Source organism: Conger conger, chromosome 8, assembly GCF_963514075.1.
Source record: "Conger conger chromosome 8, fConCon1.1, whole genome shotgun sequence".
NCBI lineage: Eukaryota > Metazoa > Chordata > Actinopteri > Anguilliformes > Congridae > Conger > Conger conger.
In genome coordinates this window covers 26998833-27014700 of record NC_083767.1, presented here as the reverse complement: position 1 = coordinate 27014700, position 15868 = coordinate 26998833, and the positions used below count along the sequence as shown (strand labels likewise).

Sequence of the window (15868 nt, the reverse complement as noted above, 5' to 3'; positions counted from 1 at the left end):
GAGGAAGACTAGCTTTGGCTCAAATTTCATGTCTTGTGACTTCATAACGAATTCCCCTTCCTAATTTGGAGCTCTGCGTGAGAAAGATGAGCTTTGGCTCATATCATGTCATGTGACTCCAGAACAAATTCTCGGCATTCTTTGGCTTTTCTCAGCTAAATAGCCACAAGTGCAATTCTCTGAAAAGACCACTAGATGTCACCCTTGTACCATTTTTGAAAGCCTGCATGAGCCGCTTTCTCAATACACTGCCCCCTCGTGTAACATTGTGGCATTACATTCGTAATCTTACACGGTAGTTTGTTGATTTGCATTTACCTTCCGGTATAATACGTATTATCAACAATAGTATTATTAGCCGTACTTTATTAATTATAATTACTCTATCAAAGTAATTTTAATAATTAATTGAATGTTACTTTTAAATTCTAATTTAATTGTAATTTCAACGGTCTGAATATCAGCCATATGTTCGGTCATTTTGCTGTTGTTGCATTGCAGGACCGCTTGTGCAACTCGAGTCCCTGTGTGATGCTATAGCTACCTTGTACTATAGTTAGAGAATACTCAACTCAAAGAGCGTTTTAAATTCTTTATCCTTCATCACAACTTGTATGTTGGATTGTGATATTGGGAAACAATTCATTGCTATTCATTGCTATTCATTCAATTCAACTGTAAGGAGCTCAAGGCCCTTGTCAAAGTGTTAACTTCAAGAGTACCCTCTTAAGTTACCGATTTAGATTTTAGCTTTATTTGGCTTGAGATATGGAACCCATATCTATTGATGAGTACCTTTCCTTTTTAGCCCACAGTTTAGCACCTGGCTACATAGCGTTCCTGAATCAGATGAACCTCACTGATTGTAGGAAAGAAATGTTCTCACTTATCAATGAGAAAGGTCACTCCCCCAACCATTCAAAAGACCCAATTGTAAGTTGTCTGGTCTTGAATTTTGCCAGACAGATTAGTCTTGCTCTTCAGAGCAACAAAAACTTAGAATCAGAGATGGCATACTTCAAAGGACAACACACCAGTGTTTTACTTGAGCTTCAAACTGTTGGCAAGAAAGCAGTACAATACTTGCGTGATCTGCATTCAGCCGAATCAGATCTTTGTTCCTACAGAGAGGAATTATTTCAGTTGAAGAGTGGATGCCACAAGCTACCACATCCACTCTTCTGTAAGCCTGCTTTCTCAGGCTTGCCCAACTCCAGCTTCTCCCACTTCCTCCTTACACCACAAGGTGGGGGAAGGGGGGTCACAAATTTATTCGGGTTTGTCAGATCCCGGTTCCACAGCTTGCTCTGATGGAGACTCCTCAGTCTCCTCAGATTGCAGTGTTGTTGACCACCCTTGCAATGGTTTGTCCACCTCTTCCCTAGAGAGGGAAAGGGGGGACTCCATCCCAATGGTGGTCCATCTCCGCAAAGGAGAAACAGTCAGGCAAGTACAGGACTGCACCTTCTATGCTTACCAGTGAGGGAACTCTCCCGTGGACACGGTAGAGGAGATTCTGCGTTATTAATTGGGCACACAAAAAGCAACGCTAATCCCACTAGCTTTCCCTTTATAACTGAGAGGATAGGTGACAGCTCTGTACAGTACACTGACAGTGACAATTCATCTTCTGCCAACGATTGTGAGAATAATGACTGTTTTGCAGCTCCGCCCCCTAAACCAAACCAAGGACGTCGAGTTCCGCATGAAACGTGTTCACATTCAAATGTGATTTCAGTCTCTCCTTCCCCAAACAGGCAGACTAGTGCAACTTGACATGGTCTTCACTTTGAGGAGCTAGAGGCCATGGCGAAGTATGTCCACACATTTGACCCCAAGGATTCCGAATTTAACATTCAGAGTTACTTGAGAGAAGTTGACTACTTTCTCTCGGATCTGCCCAGGGCAACCGATCGAGAAAAGGTAAGACTTGTATGGAAAACCTCAACTAGAGAGATCCATACATTTATGGAACAACTACCACCAAAGGTTCGTTCTAGCTATCCTAAGGTTTGTGAAGCATTGGTAGCTGAGTACCTGCCACGGTTTGATCAGGCCACAGCCATGATCAAAGCTGTGGAGGTTAAACATAGCCGTACAGAACGACCAAAAGACTTCTACCAACGTCTTAAACATGCGTTTTTCCAGGGCAGAAACGGGCCAGGCTTAGATGAAGATCAAGCTTTCAAATCGCTTTTTGTGCACAACCTGCACCCCTGCGTCCGAACTCATGTTTCACTGTTTTCAAGGGGCCAACACTCAGCCCTTGAATTAAGAAATGAAGCCCAAATGGTCTGGGACACTTTAAGGATTGTGCCCAGGAACGAGGTATTGGAAACAGCTAAGCATGTTGTTCCAACCAAGCCCGCTGGCATTTTCCAAGTTGCCCCATTAAAGTCTAATAACATAAAACAACGGCATGTGAGTAAGTTCCCGGTTAAAAGCCACCGTGGTCGCTTCTCACACTCTGATTCCAGCCGGAATTGGAGAGAAGACCGACCCGGTAGGCCCAAGCCTCATAGTCACCAGCATGACTCTGATAGGGAAGATACCTTGTCTGAAGAGAGCTTCTTCAGTTCTTCTGAGGACAACTAAAGCCTCTGACCTTTGTTCAGTAGTGTGTATGCCTTGAGTAATCACTCCAAAGAGCTATCTGGTCTTGTTCAACCTCCATCAAAAGACTTTGAATAAGACTGATCTATAGCCGTGGTCTCCTCACAGGCAGACTCCCAGGTGAAGCTTTGACCACTTTCTTTTGCACACCTTTCCTACCAAAGGGGGGTGGCAAAATAAACTGGTAGTTTACAGCAGCCACTTAGATTTGCATGTAGCAGCAGCAAACGCAGATCGTAAGTAGGTACTGTAGAGTTAAATCCGACATCTGTTATAACTTGTAAACATTCATTGCTTCTTTCTACACCTACTGAACCATTGTAAAGTATTGCATGTAGGAACTAGTGTGATCTTTACAAGTATATTGCCACACCCCAGTGTGCCTTACTCCAGCTCTTCCCCAAGTACGACAAGACCACTTGTGAGCTTACCTCATCATTTAGAAATGAGACCACCTCTCCATTTCCTTCCTGATGACACAGCCATAAGGTTAAGCTTGGATACAGAAAGCTGTCCTAATTTGAAAATGTCCCCTCACATATTTCAGATGACAACCCTCGTCAGCAACCTGACTGAAGGGACTAGAATAATAAAAATAAATAATAAAAAAACAAATCAGGAACCAGATTCAAAGTTCTTCTACCACCCCTCATATAGGGTCTGCCCTTCCATCTGCTCAACACATGGATGCAAAATCTTCAGAAGGACAGGTGGCCTATCTGCGGTTTCCTTTTATCACTTGAGGAATATTTCCAAAATTCTGAAAATACTGTCCTTACATGATGCAGAAAAGCTAGTCCATGCTTTTGTTACCTCAAGATTAGATTGCTGCAATGCGATGACACTGCCAGCAAAACAGCTGCCAGTCTCACGGTCTGTCCAAAGTGCAAAGTGGAAAGCAAGCACTCAGTTTGTGAAAACACGTTGGATACAGTAAAACAAAGGTGGCCAAAAAGAGACCAGCTTGATCAGCATACATAAACAGAAAACTTACTAAAAACTTACTAGCAAATCGGCAGCTATTTTACCTAGTTTATTAGGCTAGGAATAAAAACCAACAGTGAGCTCACTAGGTTAGCCAGCTAGCTCTAGCTACATTGAAAAATGTCAGTTACAGTGTTAATGCCAGCAAGTTAACTAGCTAACATTCACTAGCCTATAGTTAGGCTGTTAAAAGTAGCTTGCTAGCTAACTGCCTTGCTGATATGGAATATTTCTTATTAAATGAGAGGACATGCAATCTCGCAAGCTAGATGGAACTTAATATACAAACACCGTGTTGATGGCATACAGTTGACCTCTCCTTAAGATTTCACTGAAGAAATGCAATTCAGACAGCGTAACTATAGTTGAAATGGAAATGAATGACAAACTAGCATCTTTATGCATTCTAGCTAGAAAACAAAACCTTTGGTTGAGAACTCATTTCTACCAAGAATTTATCATTCAGCAACTGCAAATAACTCTTTTTGCCAGTAGATGGCATTTTTGTATAAGAAATGGTGAAGTTGAGTGTCATCTTATTTCACAACTCTTTCTTTCCTTCCCTCCCAATACGCAGGTCATCAAAGATCTCTGCCTGCTTGGCTGATATCTCTGCATGGATGACTTCCCACCACCTGAAGCTTAACCTTGGCAAGACTGAGCTTCTCGACATCCCTGATCCTCTCCGACAATCAACCTCTCACTGATCGTCGAGGACTTTGTAGTATGCTCCTCCCAGACGGCCAAGAATCTTGGGGTGACCCTTGATAACCACCTCACTCTCAACCTGCAGGTTCTTTCTCTATAATATAAACTGTAAACATCATCTTCTGATAGAGAAAGCCACACAGTCCAGGCGCACATCTCCCGTCTGGATTACTGCAACTCCCTCCTGGCCAGTCACCCAGCTTGTGCCATCAAGCCCCTCCAGCTGGTCCAGAATGCTGCAGCCTACCTGACCACTAGTCAGCCTAGGTTGGCTCATGTCACCCCACTCCTCATTGGCCTCCACTGGCTGCCTATTGCCGCACACATCCGCTTCAAAGCACTAGTGTTGGCATACCAGGCTGCTAAGGGGACTGCCCCACTTTACATCTAATCTTTAATTGCTCCCTACACCCCAGCAAGCCCACTCCGGTCTGCCAGCTCTGTTCGCCTTGTGGTTTCCTCATTATGTACACCAGGCAGTCGAGCTGCACGTTCACGCCCGTCTTCCGTTCTGGCTCCTCAGTGGGGGAATGACTTGCCTACCACTGTCAGGACAGCAGAATCCCTCCCTATATTTTGACACAGACTAAAAAAAACATGGGTCACGTTGCAGATGTTGGATAATAAATAGATGGCCTAAGATGACCTTTTTTCTCCCCCTCTGCACCACACCTTTCATATCAGGGCGTCAGTGGTCATTAAATGCATCTAGTGCAGCATACACATGATTCAAATGGTTGATGGGGTGAAGGGATCAAGGGATTCAACTTTTCCGCATAGTAATCAAAACACGAGTTGAACATGGCATCTGACTGTAAACCTATCAGTCTGTAAAAAAATTCCTTCAGTCTGCTTATTTGTTTAGGCATCAGCCTAAAGACTGTAAAGAATAGTGTAAAGCAGACAAGAGGCTGAGGCTGAGGAAATGCAAGATGGTTGCAGAGGAACAGCCATTTTGATGAATAAAACCATCCCAGTCAAGTTAGAAAAATCAGTTACAGACACAAATGGTGGGTCTGTTTTGATTTTAGGCTCAATGGAATACCAATTACCTTTCTAAATGTTTACGCTCCCAACACAGATGAACCTGCATGGGCATTTTTTCCACTAGGCGCGTGTAGTTGTGGAAGACCGTCCAGAGAACTAAAGTATTGTTTCAGTTTTTTGCGTGTCAGCATTAAGATATTAAAGAAACCTTGTGAGTTTCTCAGCTGTGCTAGATTTGTTAGTCAAATTGCCGTGATAGTTAGAACAGCTGTGTTGCATTTTGATATTAGTGAGTGAATCGAGTGTGTTTTCCACCAGCCGCCGGCAATTTCGCTCGTTACTGTTATTCTGATTAGGTGATCAGAATCAGTTAGATACTTTGGAGGCTGCAATTGTTAGGGTAATTATTAGATCGCTAGATTCCATTTGGTAATTAGCAGGTCATATAGGCATGCTCAGAGCAATGCTAACATCGCTCCCTCCCAGTTAGTATGGTATGGAGTGTCAGTACCCCATTACAGTCTGCTCTATCCCCTACAGAAGGCGCTTCCAGCGACATGGCCCTCCACGGCGACGAAACCCCAACAACCTCTGCTACCCCACACTGACCCCCTGTGACAACTTCACAGTTGCAGGGGGGCTATGGAATTGCCAGTCTGCCACACGGAAGGCTGACTTCATTACTGGTTATGCCTCCCTCCTGTACCTACAGTTCCTCGCCCTCACCAAGACCTGGATTACACGCTGCCCTCTCATCCTCCTTCTCCTTCTCACCCCCCCCCCCCCCGCCCCGGCCATCTGGCCGTGGAGGTGGCACTGGCTTGCTGATCTCCCCCTCCTGGAAATTCTCTGTGTTTCCCCTCATTGACCTATCCCTATCCACCTTTGAATACCATGCTGTCTCAATTACTAACCCCGTAACTTTATATTGCCGTTGTTTATCGTTCTCCAGGTCCCCTCGACCCAGCTCCTGGTCCAAGCGATGGTTCTGTCCCACCTGGACTACTGCAATTCCCTCTTGGCTGGCCTCCCAGCGTCCGCCATTAGACCCCTCCAACTTATATCAGAATGCAGCAGCTCGTCTGGTCTTCAACCTTCCCAAATACTCACAACGTCACCCCCCTGCTTACTTCCCTCCACTGGCTGCCTGTCATGGCTCGCATCAAATTTAAAACATTGGTGCTAGTCTTCCAAGCAGTAAAGGGGTCTTCCCCAGCTTACCTACAAAAAATCATCAGACCCTACACCCCTGCCAGACGTCCACAGGCCGCTTGGCACCTCCCCCTCTCCGAACTTCCACCTCACGCTCACAACTACTGTCTGTTCTGGCTCCGCGGTGGTGGAACGAACTCCCCGTTGAGGTCAGAACTGTAGAATCTCTTCCCATCTTCAAGCGCAAACTGAAGACGCACCTCTTCAAGCAGCATCTCTCCCCGTCCCTCCCTACCTCCCTGTGAACCTTAATTGTTGTCTTTCTGTGATTTACTTTCTGTGTATCAGTATTCTTAGTTTGGCTAGGTAAGCAGTGTAAGCTAGTTAAGGGGTTTGTTCACACTTATGCGTTGTTCGTTCGTTTGTTTGTTTAAAAAAATAATAATAAAAAACTGTAAAAAATCAAATAGGCCCTGGTCCTTATCTTTGTTGTACAGGTAGTAGTTTAAATTGTACTTCCCTCTAGGGTCTTTCAGTGCACTTATCCCTGGTTATGGGTATGCACTTTGTTGTGCGTCGCTCTGGATAAGAGCGTCTGCCAAATGCCATTAATGTAATGTGAAATGTTATACGAATGAATATTCTCCCAAGATTACATTTTCTTTTCCAAAGGTTACCATGTTACTTATCTACAGCTTTTAAAAAATTTCTGAACAAACATATTTCAAAATTTATATGGTAAAAACCAAGGATTAGTTTCAAGGACTCTCTTAGCCGCTGGCTGACGGCTCGGTGGCTTTGGGGGGGGGGGGGGGGGGGGGGGGCCTGTGGCGCGCGTGGCGCTGGGGTGTGCATGGCAGATCAATACCTGGCCTTGGGCTCGTAAGGATACAAGTACGCTATAAATGAAGGATGTTACCGTTATTTACAACTTTGCCAACTTTTTACTATTATTATTATTTATTCTAAAAAAAGAAAAACAATTCTTCTTGCTTATTTAGGATATACACAAACAATTAATTGCTTTCACATAGTACTGATACTCACTCCGCAGGGTTGGGTTTGGGTGTGGGAGCTGAACATGCAGCAACCCAGACCCTTCACTGTCGGAGATAACACGCCTTTCTATTCATAAGTATTATATGTTTTTGTTTGTGTAATTGTAATGTGTATCTAAATTTGTTTTTGACAATAAAAATATTATTTAAAAAAAGAAAGGAATAGTGTAAAGTTAGGTCTAGACGTTTGTTTTGTTTATAAAAAATAAAAAATAAAAAAATAAAAAACATTGAGAAGCCTGAAGCCTTCTGGAACAATGTGATTTGGACTGACCAAACCATAATTGAACTATTTGGCCACCACGAAAGAAGATATGTTTGGAGAAAAAAGGGTGAAGCCTTTGTAAAGAAGAACACCTTGTCAACTGTGAAGAATGGACATGGATCCATTATGCTTTGGGGATGTGTGCAAGCTGGGGACACAGGAAATATTGTGTGAGTGGAAGGAAGAAGGGAACAGCCACCACAGTCACCACATTTATTGAAAATCTGTGGAAAGATCTCAAACATGCCATACATGCAAGGAGGTTGAAGAATATTTAATTGTAAAAGGATTTTTGACCAGGGGTGTCCAAATGTTTAGCACACTACCGGATGACAGGTATATATGGCATTACAATACATTTACATCGCAATGTGATATTGATGCGCTTCAGCCCTGGACATAATTATGCAAAGTTAATGCACCACACAATTAAAGGAAAAACGATCGGAGGAACCTTGACCCCAAGAGTATTTGCACCATTTTCAGCAGAGAAAGCTGCTTTCTGAGACAAAAGGGTTCATTTTGCACAGCACTTACTGTACTCATGTTGTCTAAGAACAATGCTGGTTGAACTCTCCAATTAAGCCTCCTGTTCACAACTGCAAAGCCACTGGTGCTGCACAGACCTCTGAAAGAAAAGTAAATAAGACCGCAGTCAGCAATTTAGCAGAATATAAGCATAATATAGGCCTACAGAGCTTCGGTAGTTGACGTCACACAATCCCAAAACGCATCTTCCTAGCTCAAAGCTACACCAGTTTGCCACCAATTTAGCATCATCCTTCGCAGAATACTTTTTACTTTGATTTTCAAAACTTACAGTTCCCTCCAAAAGTATTGGAACAGCAAGTCCAATTGTTTTTGCAATACACCCAATACATTTTGGGTTGAGATAAATAGACAAGAGTTCAACATTTCTGCTTGCATTTCCTGCTATTTACACCTAAATATGTTAAACTACTTAGAAAATAGCACCTTTGATACAAGACCACCCAATGATTAGGTGAGCAAAAGTATTGGAACAGAAAGTATTTAAATAAATTGAAGTAAAAAACACTTTATTTACTTAGCATATCTCTTGCTTGCAATAAGTGGCACAAAGTAACGGACCTTGATGCAGGCATCAGTTTGTTAGTTGCACACCGACGACCGGGGTTCGATTCCCAGTCCTGTCCAAAGCTGAGTTTGGCTGCATGGAGCGGCATAATTGCTCGCTGCTCCAAGGGAGGGACTCAGCAGGGACTAGTAGGCATTGCGGCGTGCATGCACCCCGGTGCACCTCGGAATTATGGTTGCAGGCTGTGAGACGAGACAGCTTGAAGAAGGCGTGTTGTTCTCCCTCTGGGCCACCAAAGGGACAGAGTTGTAAGTGGTGTATCCCCAGCTAACACTAATTGGATTAGATAGGGTACAATTGGCTACCAAATAGGGAGGGAAAAAAAGGGGGAAATTGGAGTTGTTTTTTTTTGTGTGATGCTTTTCCAGGCTTTTGCTGCAGCCACTTTCAGTGGTTTGATTCAGGGAGTTTTTCCCTTCAATCTCCTCTTCAGGAGGTGAAATGCATGCTCAATGAGGTTAAGGTCAGGTGATTGACTTGGGCAGTGTAAAACCTTCCACTTTTTTGTTGTGTTGGCAGTGTGTTTTGAGTCATTGTCTTGCTGCACGATGAGGTTCCTCCCAATAAGTCTGCCACAATTCCATTAAATAGATTAGATTTACACAAAGTCTGAGCAAAATTTGAGTGGTCAACTCCCTCACCTTCATTAATCATGAAATGATTCTTGGGTAAATTTGGTATTTCGAAAATATCAAGCCGTGGGGATGGGTATATTAGTAGTAACCATGTAACTGTGTAATTACAACGAGTATTAAGATGCCAAAATGTCAAGGAGAAGAAAATAATCAGGTGCTCTGAGTCTAACGCAATATGTGTGTATTACATTCCATTAATGCCATTTGGCAGATGCACTTATCCAGAGCGACGTACGGTTGATTAGACTAAGCAGGAGGCAGTCCTCTCCTGGAGCAATGCTGGGTTAAGGGCCTTGCTCAAGGGCCCAACGGCTGAGCGGATCTTATTGTGGATTAGAACCACCAACTTTGCGTGTCCCAGTCATTTACCTTAACCACAACGCTACAGGCCGCCCTGTGTAAACACAGTGTAACAAATATTGTAATTTTTTGTTATCACACTGTACCTACATTGTTACAATGTCAACAGTATCCATATCCCTAGGTATTGGATTTTGTTATGCAGTCATCAAAATAAGTTAATTCAATTAATGTTACTTAAATAATTGCACATTAACAGAGCACTGTAAATACAAGATATCAGCACCAGGCAGAAATTGGTTAAATACTTGGTTATACTCCAACAGTTGTAATAAAAAATATAGATATAAGCATACACAATATAAATAACACATACCATTTCCATTTTTTACGCAAACAGTACAAACAAAAATACCATATGAAGAGTTAATAAAATTGTAGACCAGTTTCAGCAGAAATATGAAGATCAAAGCAGAAGAAGCCCAAACACTGGAGTGAATATCATTACTTAAGTGAGGGGATACTAATACATGGCAAAAAAGGATCATTATATTTACAGATCACCATGATTCACATTGGTCATTGATTTAGGTCTGAAAATACAGATATTCGTCTACACAGAAGAATCTCATCTGCAGTCTCATCTGCAACTAGCCTGACATATTGGACAATAGCGTCCATCAAGGATAGATGCAAGCAATTCACCAACAAAAATATGTATTTCTTCATAGCAACAAGAATCATGCAATCACTCCTTGCCAGTGTCACTTCTTGTAAATATTTGGAGTTTAGAATAATTACCAGTGATAGACTGCTATAGACAGGCTGGCTTTTGTGCAACCGTAAATTCATGAATACATTTCTTGCCATCCCCATGTTTTTTCCTGAAATGATGCTCCTGTTATGCGATAACATATCCAATTAAGCAAAAAGCTACCAGAATTAAAGCAGCAAAAACACCTTGTCAGGCAAATTTCTTCCATCTCACAATTATTGAGGCCACTGTGCTCCTGGGAACACTCAAAGCTGTATAAATGGCTTATACCCTTGCCCTCTATGCCTCACAACAATTTTATTGCAGAGTTCCTCGGATTTCATGGCTTGGTTTCTGTCCTGACATGGTGTGTGAATTGTGGGACCTTATATACACAGGTTTGTGCCTTTCTAAACTATGTCCAATCAATTCAATTTGCCACAGGTGCACTCCAATCAAATTCTCCACATCTCAAGGATAATTAAAGCAAACAGGGTGTGGTGTACCTGACCACAAAGTGCCACAGCATCCGAAAACTTATGCAAATACAGATTTCAGTTTATAAATTTGCAGACATTTCTAAAAACATGCTTTCACTTTGAAATTAAGGGTTATTGAGTGTAGACTGGTGGGCAAATGGAAATTTTATCCATTTAAAATTAAATAATACAAAATGTGCAAAAAACTGAAGGGGTCTGAATACTTTCGGAAGCAACTGTAAATTGACGCGAGGGGAATATAAATCAAACCAGAACTGTGGAATATAGATCAAGTCAGATCGCCAGCTCCATACGTCCTCACTGCAGCTACCTCACACACATTCTCCCCATAGCCAACACTGAATTTAGCAATTAACAGAGGCATGGTCGTGTCCAAACCACACTCGCATGCAAAAAAACACGAAAAAATCGCCAGCCTCGACGTTTCGCCGTTCTGGGACCAATATACATGAAACATCTTTTGGTAAGGCGCTATTCCAATTAATCCACAAAATCTCATAAAAATCCGTTCGGTAGTTTTCATTAAAAAGATATATAGAAAATATCAGCATTTTGATAAGAGTTATCTTTACGCTCTTCTACAAACCTTTTAAAGCGTTTTACAGTTTCTCACTGTGAAACGTGGCCTATGCCATATAGCGCATCATATATCAGTTATCGCAAGTGTTCGCATTGGTAAACAATTATTTACCACTAACACCTGTAACAAATATAATGGTAATAAATATGCCATTTGGAAACGGTTGGTTGTCCATGCATGAATTATGTAGGCTACTTAAATAACATAAATGCCCTGCTTGTTAACAGTCACGCTGGTTTTATGTAGGCTACAACCAGTGGCATAATTTTTAAAAGAGCAGCTAGGAAATGTTCATTTCTGGTGAATTTTAAAGGGAAAATATGACCGATTACTGAGATTACCGATCATTAATGCTGGGTGTTATATAAAGCATATATATATATATATTTCCGGAGCACAGAGTGGAGGAGGGTGGTAGTGGAGTTAAGGAGTATGCACTTTCCGGCTAATGTGGGACACACTCGTTGTCATGACAGGCTATTTCTGACCGCTTTCAAGATGGCAATCAGCTCAGCTATTGATTAGCTATTGATAGCGAACTATCTTGTTAATTACTAGTAGCTAGCGATACAACTGTACAAAGCTATAATTAAGTCAACTTAAATACAAATTTTTTTGTGTTAACTAATGTGTTACTTATCTAGCCATCTATCTATCAATACTTCAGCTTTTGTTGCCCAGCTGCTCTAGGATCTGATTTCACAAAATATCTAAGGAACATTATGTCTGATCCTGGATAATTGAGTAACATACTTCACATCACAAAAAAAGAGCATCTCTGGTTAGTCTCTGTAGCTATTCTAGCCATCGGATGTCTATCGGTGCGTCTTGTTGGGATAGCTAGCTAGCTATATGCTTCTATGTCTTAGCTTGCTGGTAAAGTAATGTTAACATTACTAGCTAATTGCGTTAGCTAGCTAGGTATGTAATGTTAAATAGGATAAGTTAGCTATAATGCCAACTTCTAGCTAGCTAGCTATGCAATTAAGTCGGGTAAAGCATGTACATTAAACCAACACAACTGCAGACTAGTCACTGCCAAGCTTACAAAACGACATTGCCTTAATGTAACGTTATCTCAAGATTTGCAGCTATCAACAGCCAGCACATCCTGGCATGAGGCATGACGACATCTCTGTTCATTCTTTCACTGCCTGCCACTACATTAAATACATGGATAGCTATCATAGCTAGCAATATTGGCATAGCTGGCTAGTAACCGTCTGCGATCATGCTGGACAATGAAAATAAGTTTTACGTTCTAGTTTTTAATTTTTTTTAAACTTCGGGCAATGTTGCTACGACAAGCTGGAAAGAAAAAACTTCATATGCTCATGCAACCCTACATAAGTTTCACCACATGCAGTGCCACAGTGAAACAGATTTCTATATATGCCAGGTGGTTTTTATTTCTCTAAGATTCTAGCACCTGTTAAGACATGATCATGAACACCACTACTTAACAACATATTTAAATAACAAAACAATGCACCCCCGGCCCAATGAGCTCACAAGATTTCCATTTTCATTTAGAAATGTAATTCTTCAATGCAATTCACATATGATTATCTGCTTATATAAGTACACATATCATATAATGAAATATTGTGTTTATAGACAGCTTTAGTTTTTTAATCATGAATAAACTGGTTTAAGCAGGTGGGTTTAATGTTGCGGCTGATTTGTGTAATTTTTACTGATTACAGACATCTTTATATCAGTGGTCACTTTAGCTTGTGTTCCAAACCCTATTTTGAGAATAACGGTCATATTAAAAGGTGCTGATTTGAGAAGCTACAGCAACTGCGAATGACCCTGTGGAAATAACTGCTGCCACACACACACACACAGAATGGCCCTGTGGAAATATTTGGACGCGTTTCTAAGCTTTCGGCATATACTGTAGCATGTGTTGTCGTTACTATCATAATATTTACATGGTCTTGGGTTGCAAGATATAGAAAGTAAAGCAAATGCATCTCTTCCATCTCTTCTCTTTTTGCACTTGCTTAGTGACCTAGCCAACTAGTTGGTTTAAAACAAAAGAATCCACTTGCAATGGCACAAGCCAAACGGTAGCTGAAAGTGTAGCAAAATCAGCCATCGCAATGCTTCCAGACAAGTACCGTAACTTCAACTATTTCATTTTTGACTCGGCCCGGAAAAGGCGGAAAAGAATGCGGTTCAAGGGGTTCAAGGCTTGTTGGCTACTTCATTGAAGCTCTTGCTGCTGTGACGTTTACGTGTAAGGGCCATTATGTATTTGATAGGTAACAGTCTTAAACTACTTACGGTTCTCTATTCTTTTTAAATGGGCAAAAATTGTAATTATATTAGTCATTATTAGTTCAAGTTATTATGGCAAAATTAGCAGAGTTTATTCAGAACGCAAGTGGAATATTGTAAAATGCAGATTTTGAAATGGTTTACTTTCTGATAACACAAGATATCATCGGTCAGGGCAACCACTGTTTATATAGATATGATTACATTACCTTCCGGTGAAAAAAAAGTCTGGAAATTCAACACAAAAAGTATGTTTAAAGTGAGAGATAATGTCATAATGGTTGGCAAAAGCCGAAAAAGACAGGAAATTCACAGAAGCACCGAGGACATTATCTTTACCTATGCACTGACAAGGTTTCCAACACACAATGTATCAATACGTGCTATGGGTACTGTAACTATGGTGGTCTACTTCAAACACCATATACCACCGGGCAAGGCTGCTGAGGATTCAATCAAATATTCTCTTTGAATCAACAACCAAATAGATAATGAACGACATTATCTCTCAGTTTAAACATAGTTTTTGTGTTGAATGGTAAATATGTAGGTCACGCATCTTTAGTCACGTTTAGTAAAATTACTTCCGGGTCAGCTTTGATGTCTGTGTTTGTAAACTATAATTTAATACTAATCCGTTTTATTAAAAACTTGGTACGACTCACATACGCGATTCATTTTAGCACACAGTAACATGGTAATAGTGTTCCACTGTGGTGGGGAAGCTGTTGCTAACCAGAGGCGACGAACCGGCAGGCTTACGGCGATGTTCGGACCATCGTGAGCTAACACTGTCTTCCGAACACAGGGACGGTGTGCAGTTATTTGCCGTTCTCTCTATAACTATTGGTTCTATTCACATCAATCAAAGTGTTTTGGCGTCTGAGATAATGACGTCAATGAGCAGCCGTAATAAACAACATTCCTCAGGAGAAAAACTACAATTGAACGGACGTTAACTTTTGCTGGAAGCGTCACTTCCCGGTGTTCTGTTCGGAACACGTTGAGTTTACGTTAGCTAGCTAAAGTTGGATGATAACGTAAGGACCGGTAATAATAGTAACTTTATACTGCCACGACTGACCATGCTTCTTTAGCACTGAACAATAAGGTATGGTCAGCTACCTGACGATCAAACATGCTAACGTAAGTCACGTTAACGAGCGATAACGACTACATCTAAAATATCATTTAAAAAAAGCTTTGTCGACCTAGCTAGACTGTTAACTCGGAAGCTAGTTAACTATATTCGGCATGAATGGACAGCCAAGTTACCTAGCTAGCTGTCTAACTTACTGGACGTTTTTGGGCAGCAAGCAAACACGTCATTCAGTTAAAATTGTGCACATAGCTAACTCTCTAGATTCATACATTTCATATAATTTTATTTTAGCTAACAAACAATAGCATGCCGAATGTATCGTTATGTTCAACGTTATGTTGAATTATGTTAACACAGAAAATGCAATCTTTCAACGGACAACTGCAAGCAGGCTGCGAATTATGTTGTCGTTGACTTAACATTCAACAGGTAGGATTGAATGTTAACAGAACAGAATATTAAACATTCAAGCAATATGAACAACATTAACGTAGGTAACAATAGGAACCAGATAGCTTGTAACTCACCTTCTTCTTCTTCTTCTTCTTCTTCTTCTTCTTCTTCTTCTTCTTCCACGCGCGGTTAGCGCATTGCTGCCTCCACCTGGTGTGGAGAAGCCCTACTCCTCTTCTTCTTCTTCTTTTGTTTTGACGGCAGCTTGCATCCTTAATGTTGCACTACTGCCATCTTCTGGAGTTAGTTAACTCCTATAGTGTCCAGTATATTACATTTTCCTCACCAGTCCTGTTCTTATTAGGAAGCTGGCCAAGCATCTTCTGCCTTGTACACTTCCATGACACTTCAGTATGTTCTTTACTCCTGCTCCT

The 15868-nt window shown here is 41.4% G+C and overlaps 1 protein-coding gene across 2 annotated transcripts in view; it reads right to left on the bottom strand.

Annotated features, from left to right (window-relative positions):
* rnf4 (ring finger protein 4) overlaps positions 1-15606 on the bottom strand; it is a 51417-nt gene extending 35811 nt beyond the window's left edge. The window contains exons 1-2 of one of the 2 annotated variants that reach the window (XM_061252941.1): positions 15577-15606; positions 8305-8397 (exon numbers count right to left, since the gene is read on the bottom strand). In XM_061252941.1, coding sequence (XP_061108925.1) covers positions 8305-8313 — 9 coding nt within the window. In that variant the 5' untranslated portion in view covers positions 8314-8397; positions 15577-15606. Of the gene's footprint in view, positions 1-8304; positions 8398-15573 lie in introns of both variants that reach the window. The other variant, XM_061252943.1, reaches the window with a different exon arrangement.
* Positions 15607-15868: the final 262 nt, after the last annotated feature.